We start from the raw sequence: 20,546 nt of genomic DNA, 5'->3' as shown, positions 1-20,546 counted from the left end.
TTATTCCAAAACTATGAGCATTATTATGGAGTTGTATCCCCTTCCCTTTCTGGATATAACAGTTACTATTCTTCTGGAAAGGTTTTCCACAAGATTTTGGTGTGAATTTGTAAGAATTTGTGTTTAATTAGCCAGATGTGCACTTGTAAGGTCAAATAGTGACATTGGGCTAAAAGACCTGACCACATTAGTGTTGCACCTTATCCCAAACTTCTCCTATAGGGTTGGGGGTCAGTGCTTTGTGCTAGCTACTTGAGTTCTCCACATCAAACTTATCAAGCCATATCTTTATGATCCTGGCTTTGTGCACATTCACGATGAAATAGAAAAGGGCCTCAAGGATGTTATGCACAATTGTCTAAAATATCTATGTGCTGTATGCTCTAGCATTAATCGTGCCCTTTACTGAAAAGCCCTGAACTCAATTTTGAGGGGTTCCACATTTTCTTTTACATACGGCATACTTGTACTTTGATTAGTGTGCGTAATTTGAGTATCTCATATCAACAACGAAGCATAAAAGAGTTGCTGGACATTGGAATCACTGTAACACCAAAGCCATGCCATTGTTTTACCTGCTCACCTTACACACATAAATTAAAAGGATAACTTTCTTTCTATATAGCAAATTTGAATGCAGACCTTATGCTTACAGAAGTTTGGTTTTGTTTTTTAAATCCAATACTGCAGTTATCACAAAAAATGTATATGACAAATATATAATTTTTCTTTGCCTTTGGAAATCTGAAAAGTTTTCATAGTTGATGATCTCATCCTACCTCTATTATTTGTGAAAGGTCAGTCAGTTTAGCTTGGGGTGTTTTTGCAATCATCCCTATTTTCATACAAAGAGAATTTTTACCTTACATTTTTGTGGGATTTTTAAGGCAACCTTGAAACATATACAAAGAGGCCACTTGTTTAAAAAATCAACATTTTATTTTAGCAAAAAAGTGTTTATGTTTTGACACATTGAAGTATATCAGATAGGTAGTGCATACTTGACCAATATCAAAAGCAATGTTTTATAACAAAGCATTTACTACACAGATTTGTGGTTTATGCAGTATGTATCCAGTGGTATCCCTCAAAATCTGATTTCCATCTTGCAACTTCAAGTTTGAGTGCAGATATTTTCAGCATGGGATCCAACACATTTCGAATACATATGTACAGATTCTTCTTCAGGGAAAGGATACCACTCTATAACAATAATTGTTATCTATGAATCAAGAATTGATGCACATCCTTACAATTAAACAACAATAAAATTAGCCATACAGAACACATAACTTACATAACCACCAAAAATAGCTAAAAGGAAATTCTTCACTGTGTTTAGAAGGCAAATTTCTTCCATAGCTGAGGCCATCAAATGACGTGCAAGGACCACTGTGGTGCCGCATCACAGACTTTGTCATAATAAGATATATATATGTGTATGATGCTATATATAGAATGATAGATTAGAAATACAGCCAGACATCAAATAAATAAATTGTAATCTATTTTTGTATGCAGAACTTTTAATTGTATGATTCATTAACTTCAGCAAGGAAGCCCAGATAATTGTCCTAAGTCTGGGACTGGTAGTGCACTGCCTAGTTACCTATTTATCTTCCCTCTCACAATGTTATCCTGCTAGATCTTTCACAATGCATGAGATGTAGGGCAGTAGTGGGAAGATATTACATTATTAAAAGGGCATAAAAATAAAGGATAAAGGTTCCCTGTCGTATATGCCAACATCCTCAAATAAAACATAAAAATTCTTGTAGCAATAGATTTTCTTCTGGGCATATAAAAAATGGTACCACAAAGTAAATTGATAAAATCATAATGTTTATTATACAAATATTACAATTGTATATAGTACCATATCTAGTGTTTGCAAAGTGAAGTTCACAAATCTTATTTCCCATTTCAATTCAACAAGCACATGTTAGCTCAACTTGTTTGAAATGCTTCAGACATCTTCACCAGGAGCATATGTGAACAGCAAACAGGAAAACACAAAAGTGTAAAATCAAACGTTTCCATATAGTTTGCTGGAGTGGAAATTCTCAAGTCCAGGAAATGACAGCTGAGGGACATGAAGATAGTAGTCCAAAAGGTGTTATAAATCTCCAAAATAGTCCTTCACTTTTTTACATCAAAAGCAAAGAGCTTCAACGATTAAGAAAAGAATATTCATGCAAGAATCCAAATCAGTTCTGGTCTGGAGTTCAATTCTGCCCATAAAGAGATGCAACAGCACCCCCAGATCCTTGAACACAATAGCAATATATATATTCTAAGTAGTTTAATAATCAAGTATCCAATCAGTTCTGGTCTGGAGTTCAATCCTGCTATCCATAGAGGGGATGCAACAGCATGCTCAGATCCTTAACCATAATAAAAACAGTTTTTTAGTCTGATCTAGAGTATCTTGATCTGCTGATTATTAAACTATCTGGAATACATATATTTCTACTGTGGTTAAGGATCTGGGTGTTCTGTTGCAAACCCATTGCTACAAGAAATTTTCTGTTTTACATTATTCATATGCATGCACCATATATATGAATATTTGGACCAGTCTTACAGGTTATACTACACTGCACATTAAACTCCAGCAAATACGATATTGTAGCTAGGAACTGATTTAGAATCAAAATAAACTGGAAATCTGGAAATCCCGATTTCTTAATTGTTTATTAAGAGACAAAGGGTCAGGAGGAAGCCTGAAATGTATGGGTCATACTACTACCTCAATGAGAATTGGACTTTGGCACACAAAAAAAAAAATGTTAGTCAGCCAGGCATAACCCCTCCTATTTCCATAATGCTTCAGTTTTTTGCTAGTGTCCTGAGAGAATGGACATCTTTTCTCCTAAGAGAAAAGCAAACCCAGATACTTCTACATTTTTCTTTTTTTGGCTAAATATTTAAAATGCAAAATTCTTCATTTTCTGCAGAGCAATAAGAGCCGATTTTGCAGCTGCTGGATTGGCTCATCCTTGGCGCTGCCTTGCAGGCCTTTTCCAGACCCTGCCATGACGAAAATGTAGGGCTGCCTGAAATGTGACCTTTGCTGATGACGATCACCAGACACCTTATGTACTGTATTAGCCATAGAAAGCTTTACAAATCCACGGCCATGATACACTCACGGGTGTAATACTCTCCCTGAAGACTCCCTTGGGAGTATGCCCACCTGATAGGTGAAGACTGCCTGGAATGTGACGTGTTCACTGGGATCTGCTTTGCCACTTTCCGGTACCTTGTTGCTGTGCTTGTTTTCTGTAAGGTGCTCTCCAGACCTCCATCTGCATATTTAATACTCGAGATTTTGTGCAATGACTCATTGGGGTTTATTTACTAAAGCTGGAGAGTGCAAAATCAGGTGCACTTTCTCATAGAAACCAATCAGCTTCCAGGTTTCATTGTCAAAGCTTAATTGAACAAGCAGAAGTGAGAAGCTGATTGGCTACCATGCACAGCTGCACCAGAATTTGCACTCTCCAATTTTATTAAATCTACCCCACTGTATATGGCACAAGCATTCTGATTAAACAGCTCTGGGACACTTTTTTAAATGTGTAACATGCACCCTGGCATGTGCAATTCTTTCTTTGGTTACAATCCCCTGTGGGGTTAATGCTCAGGAATATCTATACTCTGACACATTGGGGTTGATTTACTAAAGGTAAATATACCGTGCACTGCAAGTGCAATTACTTTATATCCAAGGGGAAGCTCTAAAATGAGGTGATGCTCTGCTGATTTCTTTCATTCAGTCATGTGTAAGCATACATGCTGTTTTTTTTATTTTCCTTGAATGTTTCTCTAAGATCTAGAGCAAATGAACTTTCAGTGCACTTGAAGTGCACCTCCAAGTGTAATTAAAGTGCACTTGCAATGCACAGTCCATTTGCCTTTAGTAAATCAATCCCACTGTATGTGTAGTGAGCACTCTGAGAGAACAGCACTGAGAAACTTTTACAATGTTTCTGCTCCTCACTGACCCGTGTGCACCCGTGCCCTGGTTCCTAGTGCCGCACCACCTGCTCACATTTTTTCATGCCTCTCCCCTCTTCAGTGTGAGGTGATTCACCACCGGATTCTTGCAGCTATCACATGGTCAATCCTCCTTGCTGCTGTCTATCAGTTAGTCACATACACAGATCTTCTGCTTTAACCATTACTGGGAATTACATACTTTTACATACTGTCAGTATGGCAGCTCACAAGCACAAGGAAAGCGGCCCTGCACACCTTTCCAGCTTACAGTCCACGAACAGTGTCCCTCCTCAAGGACATGATTTCTGCAGTTTGGACACACTCCTCAAAGGCTTCCCTAGCTCCGTCAGGCATTGCTCCCTCCTCTGCATTATCCAGTGAGGAATGGTTGCTGCTCCTTCAGCTGAGGATGAGGAAAATTGTAACCTACATTTTCTGGATGAGTTTGTAAATAAACAGGTTCAGCAGACATAATCCTAGGCTTAGGATACAATTTCAGTTCTTAATGAAACAGCTTGTACATGCTTGGATATGGAGAAACATATGTCTGAATTTTAAAGTTATAAGTCACGGCTCCCTTAAAAGTCCCCAATCTGTGAAAACTTTCCCAGTACACTCAGTATGGGAAATATCATGACTGGTCTATTTCTGACAAGTTTTTTACTTCTCCCAAGCGTTTTGCTCAGCAACACCTTTTGAAAAGATGTTTCTTGAGAAGTGGGCTCTTCCCATTGTGCACCTGGCCATTTCTTGGTTTAACAAAATATTGAATATTCCTGTAGAGTACATTCCAGTATTTATGGATTCAGTTGACAAGAGACTGGCAACCCTTTCCAAGTCCCTTTTATCAGGCCCTGCACAGCAACTCATCATTGCTGTCATGTCCTGGCAAACCTTAGGGTTATAGACCAAGGATATGACTAAATCATCTGAGATGATCCTCAATGATCATACTATTTTTCATCAGTTTGAACTCATGCCTGTTGCCTTATACTACTGTGTTCATGGGCTTGGGATATTATATGTCCTATACCTAGAATGAGTTATGTGTACATATGTGGTTAAATGTTGGTATGCTGAACAACAAACAAAAAAATGCCAACTGCCTAGAGAATGACTTTTTTGTGCCTCCTTGGGCAAATTTATTTTTAAATGTCACTGAAGGAAAGAGTACCTCTTTGCCCCTTAAAAAAGAAATAAGTCTTGAGATGGAAAACCAGTTAAATTTTGTTTCTCTAAGTCCTCCAAATTGAAGCCAAAGTCCAGGATGCAGTTCTATTGTAAACCCTGGATGCCCAAATCTTCCAGTAGTTTTCACAATGGGGGGATGCCCCAACTTCTCTGGCTTTTGGAACCACCTGCACTGAAAGCATTTCAGATGCATGGTTAAAAGGCATGGTACCTCAACTGATGATGGTAAAGCCTACCAACCTCCTAGGAAAAATTAACACTAAAACCTTCGAGCTGCACAATTCCTTTCTCAGAGTCATTGATGTAGTCCCGGAAAAGGAAATCTTTCATGGTTTATAGTCAAACCTATTCATAGTTTCACAACATTTGCCCCATTCTGAATCTAAACTTGCTCAATGTTTTTACTTGAGTGCAAAAATTCCACATAGAATACATCAGGTCAGTCATTGCTTTCCACCATCATTAAGATTTTGTTTACATCAAAGATCTTTACTTTATGTGCTGAAAAGATAGACATGCAACACTATCTGCATTTTGCTTTGGGCACACAACACTACTAGTTTGTATCCCTTTCCTTTGATTTGTCCACTGCACCTCAAGTATTCACCAAGGTGGTAGCCCCTCTGCTTGTTCTGTCATGCACACAGGGTGCTCCCATAGTGGGATGTCTGTATGACCTCTTTCACAGAAAACAACATCTCTGACGTCTCAGTCAATGTTCAAAGCACTGTTGAAATTCTGCAAAGGTTCAGTTGGACTCTACAAAGGTTCATATGGGTCCTGAACCTTCAGAAATCAGCACCGGAACTGACTCATCACTTGTAGTATTTAGGTCTTTCCTATATCTTGCTTATTCCAGCGTTGCAACCATGTTCTAACTCTGAAGTCAAGGAGCCATGATAGTTTCAAGCTTGATAACAATCCTATTTGTTCAGCTCCACTTCAGACCATTGCAACTAAACATTCTGGCTGTGTAGGACAAGAAGGTCCAGTCTCTGGATTTGCAGATTCTCCTGACACCCAGGGCTTGATTGTCTCTATCTTGGTGGCTACAAATCCATCCCTGAAGTCAGTGAAATACTTTGTCCCACTGGTCTGGAAGATTCTCACCAAGGATATGAGCCTGACAGACTGAGGAGGAATCCTAAACACCATCTTGGTACAAAAGACATGGTCACCAGAGGAAGCTTTTCTGCTGATCAACATACTGGAGCTATGAGTAATTCAGTTACCCTTTAAATGCTGGAGTGCATTGAAGGGGTTTTGGCTGCAAGGTCATCTTATCTGGATTTAGTCAGGCAGTGGCACATCAGGGAGGAACCACAAGTCTTGCAGCTCAAAGAGACGCCAATCAGATTCTTCTTGGGTGGAAACAGTATTGGAGAGACACGCCAACACTGTCTGTCATGCACATTTCAGGCATGGAAGATTGGCAGACCAACAACCTTGGTCAACATTGTCTGGACTCAGGATAACTGTCTTTTCACCTGTAAGTTTTTCAGGGCCTCTGCCACCAGTGAGTAACGCCTTCTGGCTTCATTTCAACAACAAACTCAACAATTTTGTTTGCAGATCTATGTATCATCTGACCATAGCTGTGGATGCTCTTGTGACTTTGTAGGATCAGTTCAACCTCATCTACTGCATTCCTCCTCTGAAGCTCCTGTCTCATCTGCGATGCAAGATCAAGGAAGAAAGACAAATCAGTGATTCTCATTGTAGCAAACCGACCTCATCATATTTGTGTCAGACTCCTAATGGGCCCTTCCATTTCATCCAAATTTTTTACCTCAAGGATCAGCACTGCTTTATAATCACTGGCTTTGATGACTTGGTTGTTGAAGCCAAGGTCCTATACAAATGTAGTCTGTCTGATTCTCTTAATGATACGCTCCTAAAAGCAAGGAAATCCACCTACAATAAAGCTGTTCGAGTTAATATCATGGCTACACCTTTTTTTTTATTAGACTGACACCCTTTTAGTCATTCCAGAAGGTCCCCGTAAGGGACCTACTTCTTCTTCTACCATTTCTAGGTGGCTCAGGCAGCTTATTGTTGAAACCTATGGACTTAAATATTAGGTTCCACCTTTTACTGTCAAGGTACACTCCACTAGATTAGTGAGGGCTTTTAAACATCAGGCTTCTCTTTCCCAGATTTAAAGGCTGCGAACTGGCCATCTGTTCACATGTTCTCTAAGTTTTACAAGGGGGGTGTTCAAGCCTCATCTGATGCCAACATCAGGTCCCTCAGGCAACTATTTGAGCTGCAAGCAGATCCCATTTCTTTTCACCTGATTGGTGTTTGTGGGCCTGTTCACATTTGTTTGCTGTGCTGCCAATCCCTCTATTGGACTGTTTTGAGATGTTCCATGCATCTCAAAATTCCTTCTTCTCCTGCGTGCCTTAATGAAAGATTAAGAAAATAGGATAGTGTCCGATTCAACTATAGGCAGAATTATAATTCACATGTCTCAGAATTCCTCCTAGCCTTGTGTCCATTCGAGATCTTCCAAAAAATTATTTTACGGCAATTCAAAAATCCTAATTTAATTACTATTTATATGCAGATTTCGTGTCTCTCTGGGATTTTAAATTAACAATACTTTCCATTACGGAGAAGCTCTGCAAGGAGTGGCCTGGACTTTTTTATTACATTCGGACACCTTGTAGGACGGTGGGATGTCCTGGAGAGTTTGAATGGCCAGATATTGAAGGTCCAGGTTCAGTCTATGATATGTAAGTATTGTTATGTGTATAAAAAATGTTTCAAAGCTGTTAATAATTCATAATATAGATATAATAATATATAGTATTAATAATAATATCCTTACAGGGCTAGTACACCGACAAATCATATTAAATGATATGAGTCTCTTGGCTACTCTCATATTTTTAATATTACAGCAAGGAGATTATAGTTCCCAACTTTGCTCCTGTGCAGCTGGATGTTTTTTGTCCTGCCCACCTTCACACATTCCAGTGCCTCTTAGAGGAACAGAGGGAACCGATTATAAAGCCCAAAGCAGGTGTGCAAAACAAGGAACTCACCAACAGAGCCCCTAATAAATAAACAGCTGGTTTCACTCTCCAGTATCTAACAAAATCTGAAATACCGTTTTTGGATGGACTGACCATTTCAAGCAAACATTTGCTTCACCCAAGCAGGGAAATGCACCATGTTTGCTTTAATGTTCCCTGCCCAGAAGCACATACTCATCTTTTCTTCACTGCCTTAATTGAAGAATGTATGGGAGCTTGTGACTCATTCCCCTTCCCCTCATATGAAAGCACTGAAGCTTGGTGATCACATGGACATGGAGAGAGGCCCCATCCTGTGTAAGCTCTGACAAGGGCAACTTAGAGCTTGCAGAGGACTTCCTTTCCTCACTCTTGGTGGCTGAATGGATGGGAAAGCAAATGGAAAGTATTTGCACCTGGAAATAGGTGCATTAAAGTAGTCTGGTTTGCCCTGTATGGGTAAACAAAAGGTGTACCCATTTTTACTTTTTATTTGCTTTAAATAAAAAACATTGCAGAAAATATAGAGAACAAACTGAAAAGGCATCTGTTGCATCTGGGTTGTTGAATATAACTAAAGGCAAAACTTTTTTGTAGATTTGGATAAAGTGGTGAGAGGTTAGAGTCCCTGCTAGGTTGTTATTGCTATCCATATCCATGTTATGATAGGCATGTCTTCTGACTCCAAACGTTGTATTAGTGACTATCCCTTGCTGAGACCTCTAAGCATGGCCTGTATAAACAGATACAAAATTGTGGACAGTCTTTATCAGATAGTTGAACTCACCAAACACTTGTTTTCCTTATCCATGGATCTTTTACTGCAATGCAGAAAGTACAGCAGACAACAAGATGTAGCAGATGACTGAAAGGACGGTATTTGCAGATCAAAACATGGTAATTTGTTCCCGGATGTAAGCAGATTACATGTGGCCTAGAGACAAGTGTCCATATGCATCCCAAGAAGAAAGTGAAGAAAAAAGAGGAAAGGCATCACTAGCTAGTGGGAGGGGACAAGATGGAAGACAGAAAAAGAAGGTGCCCTAACCAAAATATCCACAAGATGGCAGTATATTAACATTAACCATAACTATGCAGTGCATTATATTATTACACAGTAAGTGTAACAGCACGGCAGGCACACTTCAATAAATGATCAATCTTTTTCATTTAATTTATTCCAACAGGAATAAGCAGTCTATAGTCGATTACCCAATTACTCAATATGACATATTGGGAAGTGTACTTTGATCAGTAGTTGGAAGATACAATCATAAGTTATCTATCAGATCTCTGTTTTCACCATGCAGTATTAAAATCTGTACTATCAAAATATGATTGAATTTATGAACAAAGCATATCAATGCTGCCATTCAATACAACAGGATTGATCATTTTCCATCATGTACAATTGACTCTTGAGTTTGATTAAGGCTAGCTTCACATCTATGCAGGTTGCAGTTGACGTATTTTAGGTGCGTTTTGAGGTGCATTTTGTGTTTAACATGTGTTTTTGATACATTTTTGATGTGGTTTTTTTTTGGCTAATAGGAAAGTATGACAGTTTTGTTCATGTAGTTCGAATTTGATGCGACTTTACACTCAAGTGCTTTGGCACCCAAGTAGCGTCAAAGTATATAAAAAATGAGTGCGCTGTACAATAAAAAATCAAACAATAATAAATCAAATACATACTGCTACATAAACAATGTTCATAAATTAATTGAAATTATATAAATCCACATTCATATATTAAATTAAAAGTCCCAAAATCCAATAACACAGTGCTGCGTGCTAAAGAAATCCTCCAACAGAAAGAGCACAGGTGTCCACAAATGCTTAACACAAAAAAAAAAATCAGCCTCTTAACACTTTGATCTCCAATCAAGAGATCAAACGAGCAGAAGGTGTTCAGATCTCACACTGACACCCTAGTTAGCCTTATCAAGGAGATGAATAGACAACTGCAGGTTCATTTAAAAACAAATCCATCACATCAGACAGCTCTCCACATCATGCAAGGTTTAAAACAGAAGAAGAAAACTTCATAGTGCGACCCGATAAACCAGCAAAATAATTATTAAACTAATGCACTTACATAGATAAGGTGCATAAAGTCAGTGTAAACATTTAAAACTCCCGCGGTGTCAGACCACGGTGACATCACAGAAAGCTCCGCCCAAGTCAAAGTAGCATTAATGTTGTATCAAAGTTGTGTAGGAACCTTTATGTATCCAAAGTCATGCTAGAGTTAGGGTGAGGGGGTTAGGTTAGAGTTAAGGGCTAGCCTTTAACCCTAACCCTTCACCCTAACATTTAACCCTAACCCTAGTCTTTAACCCTACCATGCAACTTTGAACACAAAGGTTCCTGCAATACTTTGATGTTACTTGAGTGCCAGAGAGTGTAAAGTTGCATCAAATCGCACTACATGAACAGAAATGTCCTACCTTTCTAGTAGAAAAATAAATAAATGCAAAACGCATCAGAATACATCACTTGTATTTTTGGTACTGGTCCATTGAAGTCTGTTACATGCATATTGCAATCTGCTGCGGGAAAAAAATGCACAGGCTCAAAAAGGCACAGATGTGAACTAGATCCATAGGAAACCATGTTAAATGGACTGTAGTACATTTCTGGAAAACACAAAACGTAGTAAAAAATGTATGGCTGTGAACCAAGGGTAAAAGCAGCCTAAATTAATTGAAGTTATGTGTATTCGATCGTTTGCCAATTTGATCATTTTGATCAAATTACACATTGATCAGATAATAAATATGACCACCAGTAAGGAGTTTCACGCTGTAATTGTTTTGATCACCAGTGTCTCCAGAAATGAAAGTGAACGTGAATCTAAGTTGCCACCAGAACAGGAATAAAGGGCAAGTTTTACAATGGGGACACTTTGTTTCCTTGACAATTGTCAAGAGGATACTTTCTTCACATTGAAAAGACATCCTCTCACTTCATGTTAATGGAAAAAACATTTTTTAAAAAAGGACTAAAAATACACAGCGGATTAGCCCTCCTCTACTCTTAACCAAAAAGTTAAAAAAAAAAAGTTTTGCTTTAAATATGCTTTCACTCAGCCTGGAACTCTACATTTTCACTGTTGGTTGGAACACTTTTTTTGAAATGATGTTAAATAATGTATTCTTTTCAATTACTAAAGGAATAAAGATGACTTTAAAACCTGTGAGACCTGCTGCAATACAGTCAAAATGGAGCTACTTCTACCAAAAGGTAAATGCTGGCAAACATTTGTACTTCTGAAGCTTGCCGTATACATTAGAATACGGTTCACGTGTCAAAAATCTATCACAGTTGCTCATTTGACCAGATCTATTTTCCTGTCCGCTAGATGTCAGAGCAAATCAACATACCTTGCTAGCTATCCATGCTCTGTTCTCTGGTTGGTATGTGTCCGCACATACTGATCAATCTAGCTGATAATGATACCATGTGTATGGAAATATTATCAGATTTTCCTTCAGCTCTAAAGGTAGATGACCGTTAATGCAAATACAGAGTTATAATATGGTTTTCACTTAATAATGGAGAACCAAAATTACACAATAAAGAGTTATAATATGGTTTTCCCTTAAAATGGAGAACCAAAATTACACAATAAAGAGTTATAATATGGTTTTCACTTAAAAATGGAGAACCAAAATTACACAATAAAAACAGCAGAAGTTTAAAAAGTAAAATAAAAAGTACAGAAGTTTTTTTTCACTTGTTGCTTCTTCTATGATACTGGATGTCAGCTCCTGAAAACTGTAACTCTCCACTTATTGCTTCTTGATTCTGCTGAATTTATGAAGTTGCATGTAGATTTGTCTGGTATACACAGAACCACACAATTAAGGAAACCAGGCACTGATAATGAAATCCTTTTGCTCAGCATTAATCTGTATTAGTGATAAACAAAACAAAGTTTTACATTTCTCTGAAACTGCAGGAGAAAAAAAAATGAGAGATTGTGGTGAAAGTTTGCCATTCTGGCACATTGCATTGGTTTCAACAGGCAAGGTAAAAGTTTGGTGGGATTTAAGTTAACCCTTAAATATGAGTTGAGGGGGACCAACCTGCTCCTCCATATTTTTTTTTTGCTCCTGGCATGTGAACAGATTAGAGTAAAGGCGAGTGTGTGTTGCTGGACAGGAAGGACATTAAAGCAAACCTTTTGCTCTGCATGGGCAAAGCAAAGATTTGCTTTAAAGGGGTAGTCTATACAAAACTGATATATTTAAGTTAAGTGTCTGGAGACTGAAATGGGATTTAAATGGCATCTGAAAGACCTTTTGACAGTCCTGGGTCATATTTTCTGCCAAAAATTGGCTCCTTGTTAGCTTATGTTATCACACAAATAGAAAAAAAATGTAAAAGAAATTTAAATTGGCTACACAAAAAGAAATCCACATAAAAGGAAAGATAAAAACAAATACAAAGAACAATAAATAAAATAAACTATACTATCCTAAATACCCCCCCCCCAAAACAGTACACCTTCTAAATAAAAAGATGATTTTTTAAGTACATTTTGCCTAAACAGCTCACTGATCAAAACTGAGCTTCTGCTTTACCAATACTTACCAGTGATGAAATAAATGTTGCTTTAATCACTCCTCTTCAATAATGTGCGTATGCTGTACTTCACAATGTTTTAGTTTGTGACATAATAGTTGGACAGGTAACATAATGGACATGGTCTGCTGAGATGTAGAGTATTGTGACACACTGTGGAAAATGTTATATTTCACTACTGATACTTTCTTCACTATCTTTACACAGCTTCCAGTCGGGCAAATGACTCCTATGTGCCACCAAATATCCATATCACCAATTATGGGGTAGCCTCTGTTGTATCTCACTAGTAATGTAAAGAAAACTGATTGCTACATTCCTATAAACCAGGTCAGTGAATTTCAAAAAGAATCAAATATGATATACTGTAGATATATATATATATATATATATATATATATATATATATATATACACACACACACACACACAAAGAGTACATACATACAGTATGTACACACACACATTCAGTCATAACTTTATGACCACTGACAGGTTAAATGAGTAACATCAATTATCTCATTACAATGGCTTCTGAGAGTCAGTGGGATACATTAGACAGCAAGTAAACATGTTGTCCCTGAAGTTGAGGTATTGAAAGCAGGAAAAATGGCCATTGCCATTTGTTGTGTATGGGGCTACATGGTCTGATGAATCATATTTTCTTTTGCATCATGTAGATAGCCAGGCGCATATGCATCACTTATCTGGGGAAGAGATGACACAAGGACGCAGTATGGGAAGCCTGCGGAGGCAGTGTGATGATTTGGGCAATGTTCTGCTGGGAAACATTGGGTCCTGCCTACCATGCAGATATTACTTTACACATACCACCTACCTAAACATACACCCCTTAATGGACACGGTATTTCTTTCAGCAGGATAATGTGCCTTGTCACACTGCAAAAATGGTTCAAGAATGGTTTGAGAAGCACAACAACGAGTTCAAGGTGTTGACTTTGCTTCTAAATTCTCCAGATCTCAGTCCAATTGAGCATCTGTGGGAAGTGCTGGAAAAACAAGTCCGATCTGTTTAGCTCCCTCCTAGGTTTTAAAAGTTTCTGCTACTAACAGCTTATTGCCAGATACCACAGCATACCTTCAGAAGCCTAGTGACAGCCATACCTTGATGGGTCAGAGTTGTTTTGGGGACCTATTCCCTATATGGGTGGTCATAGAGTTGGGGAGGTCATAAAGGCTACATATATATTATACATAAACACTCACTAATTGAGGATGAAGTACCAGGTTCTTTTCACATGCCACCATTTCACCTCTCCTCCAGTGATATGTTCCTGTGCTGGAGCTATAGATCAAATCCCTGTTTAAGCTCAGTGCAACTCAGTTTTAGAGCACAGACAGGGTTAATAAACTGCTCTCCTTCCCCCATGTCAGTGTTTAGACCTGAATTTTGACTGCTCAGGCTCAAGCACTGCATACTGGGAGTTAGGGGAAAAGATCACATGTTCCCCCATACGCAGAAGTACCAAGTATTTTCAAGAACTTCAACAGACAAATAGAGTATCTGCGAAGCATTGTGAAGATGAAGATCAGTGGAAGTGAGATGGCTTATTTATGCAATTAAAGAATCCCACATGAAGAAACCATATGTGAAAAACTAAGCACATCCATACTGCTCATGATACACACCATCACTCATGTTTCCAAATGACAGAAGCCTTCTCCAGTGTGTCTAACAGCTGAAACATTGCCTATATTACTGTTACCAGTCAATACCTTATTTATATATGAACCATATGACTGTCATGACAGGAATAGGAGGACTCATTATGGACTTTGCATTCTAGTTCTTGAACTAAGGCAGGCAAGTGTAATTCAGTTCCCGAGCATCAAGAAAAGGGTCCATCTCCATAGAACTAGCTAATCTGTTGGCACTTATTATTATAGTTTTTAAAAAAGTGTACCAAAAAGAAAAAAATTAAAGCAGAGTTCCACTCAAAAGCGGAAGCATGGCATTTTTGCCCCCCCACGGCCATATTGGGCACCTTTTGGGAGGGAGGGGGGTGCGGATACCTGTTTTTGACAGGAACCCACTGCCACTTCCGGCTCAGTTCGCTGTGGAGAAGTGAGCCGGAAGTTCGGCCAGCTCTTTTCTCCCGCAGTCTCCTTGGTACCTTCATAGGTCTCAGAAGACTGCCAGACCAATGAGAATGTGCAGTACGACTCGTGCATGCGCAGTGGGCACCCAGCTATGAAGCCGCAAGCTGTCACAGCTGAGTGCCCACAGTTGTGATGCTGGCACCAGGGAGAGAAGAGGCAGAGTTTTTGTAGCTGCTGACTTTTAATATACACAAAACAGATTGGAACGCCGCTTTAACTTTTATTTAATAAAAGCAATACACTGATATTTTCTTCTCTAATATTTTATGTTATATTTATAGGACACATGGAAAAAGAATACAAGAATACAATTATCCAAGTGAAATCATGCACTGTAATTAAATGTTCTTTATTTAAACAATTTACAATAAAATGTCTTATTTCCATGTTATTGGATATCATTCCACATACACAAGCAACACACATTTAGTAAAAATACAAAAATATAGATATAAAATATGATATAGCTTTATTTATAAACTTTGTGAGCTTAATTTGCTCCGATCAGATTCAATGAACAGACCCATTCTGTGAAATCACCCAATATAATAAGCCTACCATACGCTTATTCAGTAAGCCAGTGCAAAGAACACTGACCCAATCCATCAGATAAATCAGATTTCATTTGACTGAGCTATGATATTTGATTGCCTGCCATGAATTAATGCAGATTACTTGTCATGTAAACTGCATGTCTTTGCACTGCTTTACTGAATAAGTGACGCAGTTTTACGTTCCAGGTGATGTCACGCTTGTGGGTGTGTCCATTCTTGCCACTCTACAACCATACATACTGACCAGCAGAAGTATACTGTGTAAAATGAAAAGCCATGCATTAACACCATCTGAAAAGCCCTCAAGTAGTGACTATATCTAAAACAACAGTCTAATCTCCTGTTATCCAGGTATGCATTGGCTATACCGGCTAGTATTGATTAGGTATATTTTGATGGCATTAACATATGAAGGAAAACATGTACTTGTGTAAGGTAAAGTAGGGTTGGTATTTGGATTAGGCAGATTAAATTGATGTCCCAAGCCAAAGGGACATCGATTTGGATTTAGGTGGGAATATTTTACCATCAGTATAGTCAGCTGTGAAATATTTCACAACAGAACTAACAGTAAATTGGTATATATACACACATTTAAAAGAGGTTTGAAAATTTTCTTTAATGATCTAAAGTTTTAATTACGAAGAATTAGGTAGTTTTTTACCCAGTGAGCTTATTTTAAACACTTTAGCAGATCAAGAAGGTGTCTTCCCCCCCCCAACCCAGAGACAAAGCCGGCCAAAGTTTCCCAGGAACAGAGGGCTGTTTTGAGTTCGTCTGGACAAATCTGTAGGAATTCATCAGAGGTCATACCAGATTGTCATCTGGCTTTAACCTAATTATCTATATACATATGCAATACATTACTTTAACATACTTTTTTCAGTCCTACTACTTTAATTATATAATGGAAGAACAGGATGTCACAATGGGGTTTATTTACTAAAGCTGTAGAGTGCAAAATCAGGCTCACTTCTGTATAGAAACCAGTCCGCATCCAGGTTTTATTGCCAAAGTTTAATTGAACAAGCTGAGGTTAGAAGCTGATTGGTTTCTATGCAGAAGTGAACCTGATTTTGCACTCTCCAGCTTTAGTAAATAAACCCCAATGTGACAATAAAAAGTCCACCTCTGATCATTTATAACAGATATTAAAGTGATATTTACTTTTTTATAAATATATATTTTTTGCTGCCTGTAATATTGAGAAGTCATATCTACTAAAATATTCTGTGCGTCACAATCACATGCAGACATTCATGTTACACAATTCTTGCCTAAACTGAGATTGTGGCAATGGGTTTACTTCTGCATAAATTAGTGGTAATGAGGCTAAAACATTGAATTCCCAAGATCAGTTTCATCCTGACTTCATTGACTGTCATTGAACAAATTTTAGAAGCCCCCATCCGACCTATATATATTGGGGAGTTTTGAAATATGTGATAATCCCATTTCTTATAATATTAGAGATACATAGAAATAGCAACTTCACTGGTTGACAGGCACCTTGCCTTTAAGTATTTACCTCTACACAAAGCCAGTCTTACTGAATAGATTTGAAGACAGCATAATCCACTCTACAAAGAAGATTTGCAAAATAAAAAGGTTAAATGACCGCAAAGGTACATCTACATCATTCCCCAAAATGCAGTTCTACATCTGTACCTAAAGAGTCTTATTGCTAATAAACACAAATAACTATTAGGCCAGTTAGTATCTGCAGTTTCTACAATGCTCTGACTGTGAAGTCAATGCAAATAAATGCAATTCAGCACATCCTGGATTTACTCCTTTTTGGAATAAATGCAGAGATAGAAACTGAACACGTCTTTAAAATCCACACATATAAACACTACTTAAAATTAATGTGTGCTTGAAATATTCTCTGTAATTCCTTCATGTGGTACACGAGACATTAGTCATAGGTCCACCATTAAAGAGAACGTTTACAGGATTGAGATAAATAGTTTAACTGTTGCCGCACAGACTATCAAGCTATACTTTCCAATAAGATAACTTGGATAGCAATTAACTTAGTGAAACATAGAAAATACCATGCCTCTTTAGTGCATGGCCTAAAACCACAGCCTCCTAATTGGAGACATTGTCAGCCTTTAGAATAGCTGATGTTACAGTGCATATGTCCAACAGGTACTCTCCAATAGTGGCAAGATATGGATACACTGATGATAGCCAACTGATTCACAATATTTCAGTATCTAGACAGGAGTAAGCCAATGTACTGAATGCAACAAATTCTGGCAGAATAAGTGCCCAATAATAACGTAGTCTTCCACCGATCGTAGCCTGATTACACTGTAAATAGACACAAATATTTCAAAGGCCTAATATATGTGTCGTAAACCGTATTCTTTAACATGAAAGATAGGCACATACCTACTCAAAATTCACGTTATAAAACACTACAGGACCATTGGATCTGTAGTTTGGGAATGTTTGTAAAAGTAACACAGCAAACTACAACAGTTTGACAGCTGTTTGACTTGGTGACTTCAGTTTTCTGGTCCAGAAAATCTTGTTTTTGCTGAGTTAAAACAAGTTGGGGAAATCATTCAGATCAAAATCCATTAAGCAAGGTATATCATGGCTGTTGAAAGAACTTCCATTTGAGATCTGTAGGCTAAGTAGTTCATTGTGGAGTGAAGAAGCGCCTTCCTGCTGTGCAATCTGGTGCAAGAAGGTGCAGAAACTTGGAACAAGCTGCGGGAGGGAAAAAATATAAATCATAAGTAAAAAATACAAAATCAGACCTCTTCTGTATTAAAAACTGTGCAATTAGTTGTTATAATGTGTAAATCATAAACTACAAATAGCTGAAATAAGACAAAGAGCAATGCACAGTAAACCATAGCAACCAGAAATAATCTCATTGATTTGACTGTTCTAACCTGATTAAAAAAGGTAACATTTGGTGGCTACTAGTTACTGCACATCATTGCCTATTGCAGAAATGTCATTTTCAAATGAGCTCAATATAAAGGTTTCCAAAAGGTGCATAAGAGGGGTGACAGGGGACAGTCTCTCTTTATATGGACCATTCGTAGGCAGAAAGTAAATTGGGTTATATCCTGATTGAATATGTTGAAAAGAGAACGTACAGTATATTTCTTGATTAAATTGGATGGTTTGCTAAACAAATCACCTGAGAAACTTTCCACTATCTTGTCATTCCAGTATGTACTAGACTACCAAATGCTGAACTGGGTTTGCTCCCCTGCCTCCATGGGCATTGACAGCATATATGATCCCTAACATAGCTGTTCCTGTTGAGGGTCTCTGTGCTCACCCCAAGAGATTCTTATTGTTGGATGTCCACCCCACCTGCCTTTTTTTCCCCCACAGGGTTCTTGATCATATGGAATCTGCTACTCTTAGAATTGAACTTTGGTGTCTCCTGAAGAAGGGGGCTTTGTCCCCTTGAAACATGTAGAGGCAGCCACAAGGTTAACAAGGAGCCCCCAATACCATCTACGGAATTTCTAAGCCATTGGGGAGTTCTCTCTCAAGAAATAGGGTTTTTTTTTTAGTATTTTAACTGTAATACATTTATGTATTTTAAACTAAGATTTGTTACTAAAAATTGGTAACAAAATATTTTAGTCTGTTGTCTGTGCGCACCAATAAAGTCCAGAGTGTCAGTTTCTCTTCCCCCACATTTTCAGGATTGAGATATTCCTCTACTTCAGTGTTTCTCAACTCCAGTCCTCATGGACCCCCAACAGGTCATGTTTTCAGGATTTCCCTCAGATGAAACAGCTGTGGTAATTACTAAGGCAGTGAAACTGATCAAATCACCTGTGCAAAATAATGGAAATCCTGAAAACATGACCTGTTGGGGGTCCATGAGGACTGGAGTTGAGAAACACTGCTCTACTTTGATGCAAATTGGACATGGTGCATTGTAACCAATCCCCTCTTCACTCAAATAGAACACTATAAGGGTTCTAAAGTTGCTGAATATATATTTACAGGTATTCATTTATTGGTTTAAAGCTAATGTAAAAGTGGGTTGGTATATATTCTTCATAGTCAATACAAAAAGTATATATTGCATAATATTCCTTCTTTTTTTATGATTAGCCAGGTAAATATGCATATGGCTATTTTTTATTTTCATTTACAACCAGCAGGTGGTGCTGTAGTAGCTTTTTCATATGCTTAACTGCTATGCTGAAACCCCCCCACCCCAAAAAAAAACAAATTTTTTCATTGGTGACAGAAGATATAAATAAAAAAACCCTACTGTCAGCAATATAACCAGTTATTACTTCTGAAATTTTGTGACAAGCATAGAAGGTTTATCATCATTTCTCTCTAATCATTAATCTAGCAGCTGCTGTGACTGCTACATATTCTGGTAAAAGTTATGTGCTTAGAGAAATAAAGTGCAAAGTAAAATAAAAATGCCCTCTATTTTGCTTGCCCTGTTAGAGAGTATTTTTCACATCCAAGGGAACAGTGCCATTATTTAAATTCTTTTATAACCCATCTGAAAATTCAATGCAAACCTATATATATTAATTTTTATTTATTTATTATTATTATTATTATTATTATTATACTGCAGGATTTCTATAGCACCAATAGTTTGCTCAGTGCTTTACAGTATAAAGGGAGACAATACAGCAACAATACAGTTCAATACTAGAGGGATATATATATATAATAATAATAATAATAATAATAATATGTATATCACATTAGATACACATAAAAAACATATATAATACATAATAAAGATGAGACATGACTGTCATGAGACATTACAGAACTCTGCTGTGAAATAGAGGGGAGGACCAGAGAGGTAAATCCCAACTCCAGTCAGGAACAGGAAAGTGAAACTCAATGCATTCACAGTCAGGGAGGACTTTCAGATAACAGGGGCTGGACTACATAGACTGAACATAACCCAGTGCCTTCTTCACTCGTCAGAAGACTTCACTGCCACCACAAGACCCAAACCATGCCAATACCCAGAAGTCTGCAGCTGCCATTTGGATTTCCAATATTTTCTAATGTTCTGCTTCTCTCAAGCCTTGGACTG

At 37.9% G+C, this 20,546-nt stretch overlaps 2 protein-coding genes across 4 annotated transcripts in view; one reads left to right on the top strand and one right to left on the bottom strand.

Moving 5' to 3' along the window:
* The window catches only part of LOC149445661 (malignant fibrous histiocytoma-amplified sequence 1 homolog), a 52,453-nt gene extending 37,141 nt beyond the window's left edge, over positions 1 to 15,312 (top strand). Inside the window, exons 8-11 of the mRNA XM_089653512.1 lie at positions 7,763 to 7,931; positions 11,389 to 11,459; positions 13,011 to 13,133; positions 15,206 to 15,312. Of these exons, the coding sequence (XP_089509638.1) occupies positions 7,763 to 7,931; positions 11,389 to 11,459; positions 13,011 to 13,093 (323 nt within the window). The 3' untranslated portion in view covers positions 13,094 to 13,133; positions 15,206 to 15,312. The remainder of the gene's footprint in view (positions 1 to 7,762; positions 7,932 to 11,388; positions 11,460 to 13,010; positions 13,134 to 15,205) is intronic.
* IRF7 (interferon regulatory factor 7) overlaps positions 15,255 to 20,546 on the bottom strand; it is a 43,326-nt gene continuing 38,034 nt past the window's right edge. For all 3 annotated transcript variants that reach the window (XM_089653585.1, XM_089653586.1, XM_089653584.1), the window contains one exon: positions 15,255 to 18,202. In XM_089653585.1, the coding sequence (XP_089509711.1) occupies positions 18,032 to 18,202 (171 nt within the window). In that variant the 3' untranslated portion in view covers positions 15,255 to 18,031. The remainder of the gene's footprint in view (positions 18,203 to 20,546) is intronic.

Source organism: Staurois parvus, unplaced genomic scaffold (assembly GCF_062004578.1).
Source record: "Staurois parvus isolate SC_StPar_1 unplaced genomic scaffold, SC_StPar_1.0 ptg000715l, whole genome shotgun sequence".
Lineage (NCBI taxonomy): Eukaryota > Metazoa > Chordata > Amphibia > Anura > Ranidae > Staurois > Staurois parvus.
The sequence above is the reverse complement of the archived record's forward strand: the minus strand, read 5'-3'. Positions and strand labels throughout refer to the sequence as shown.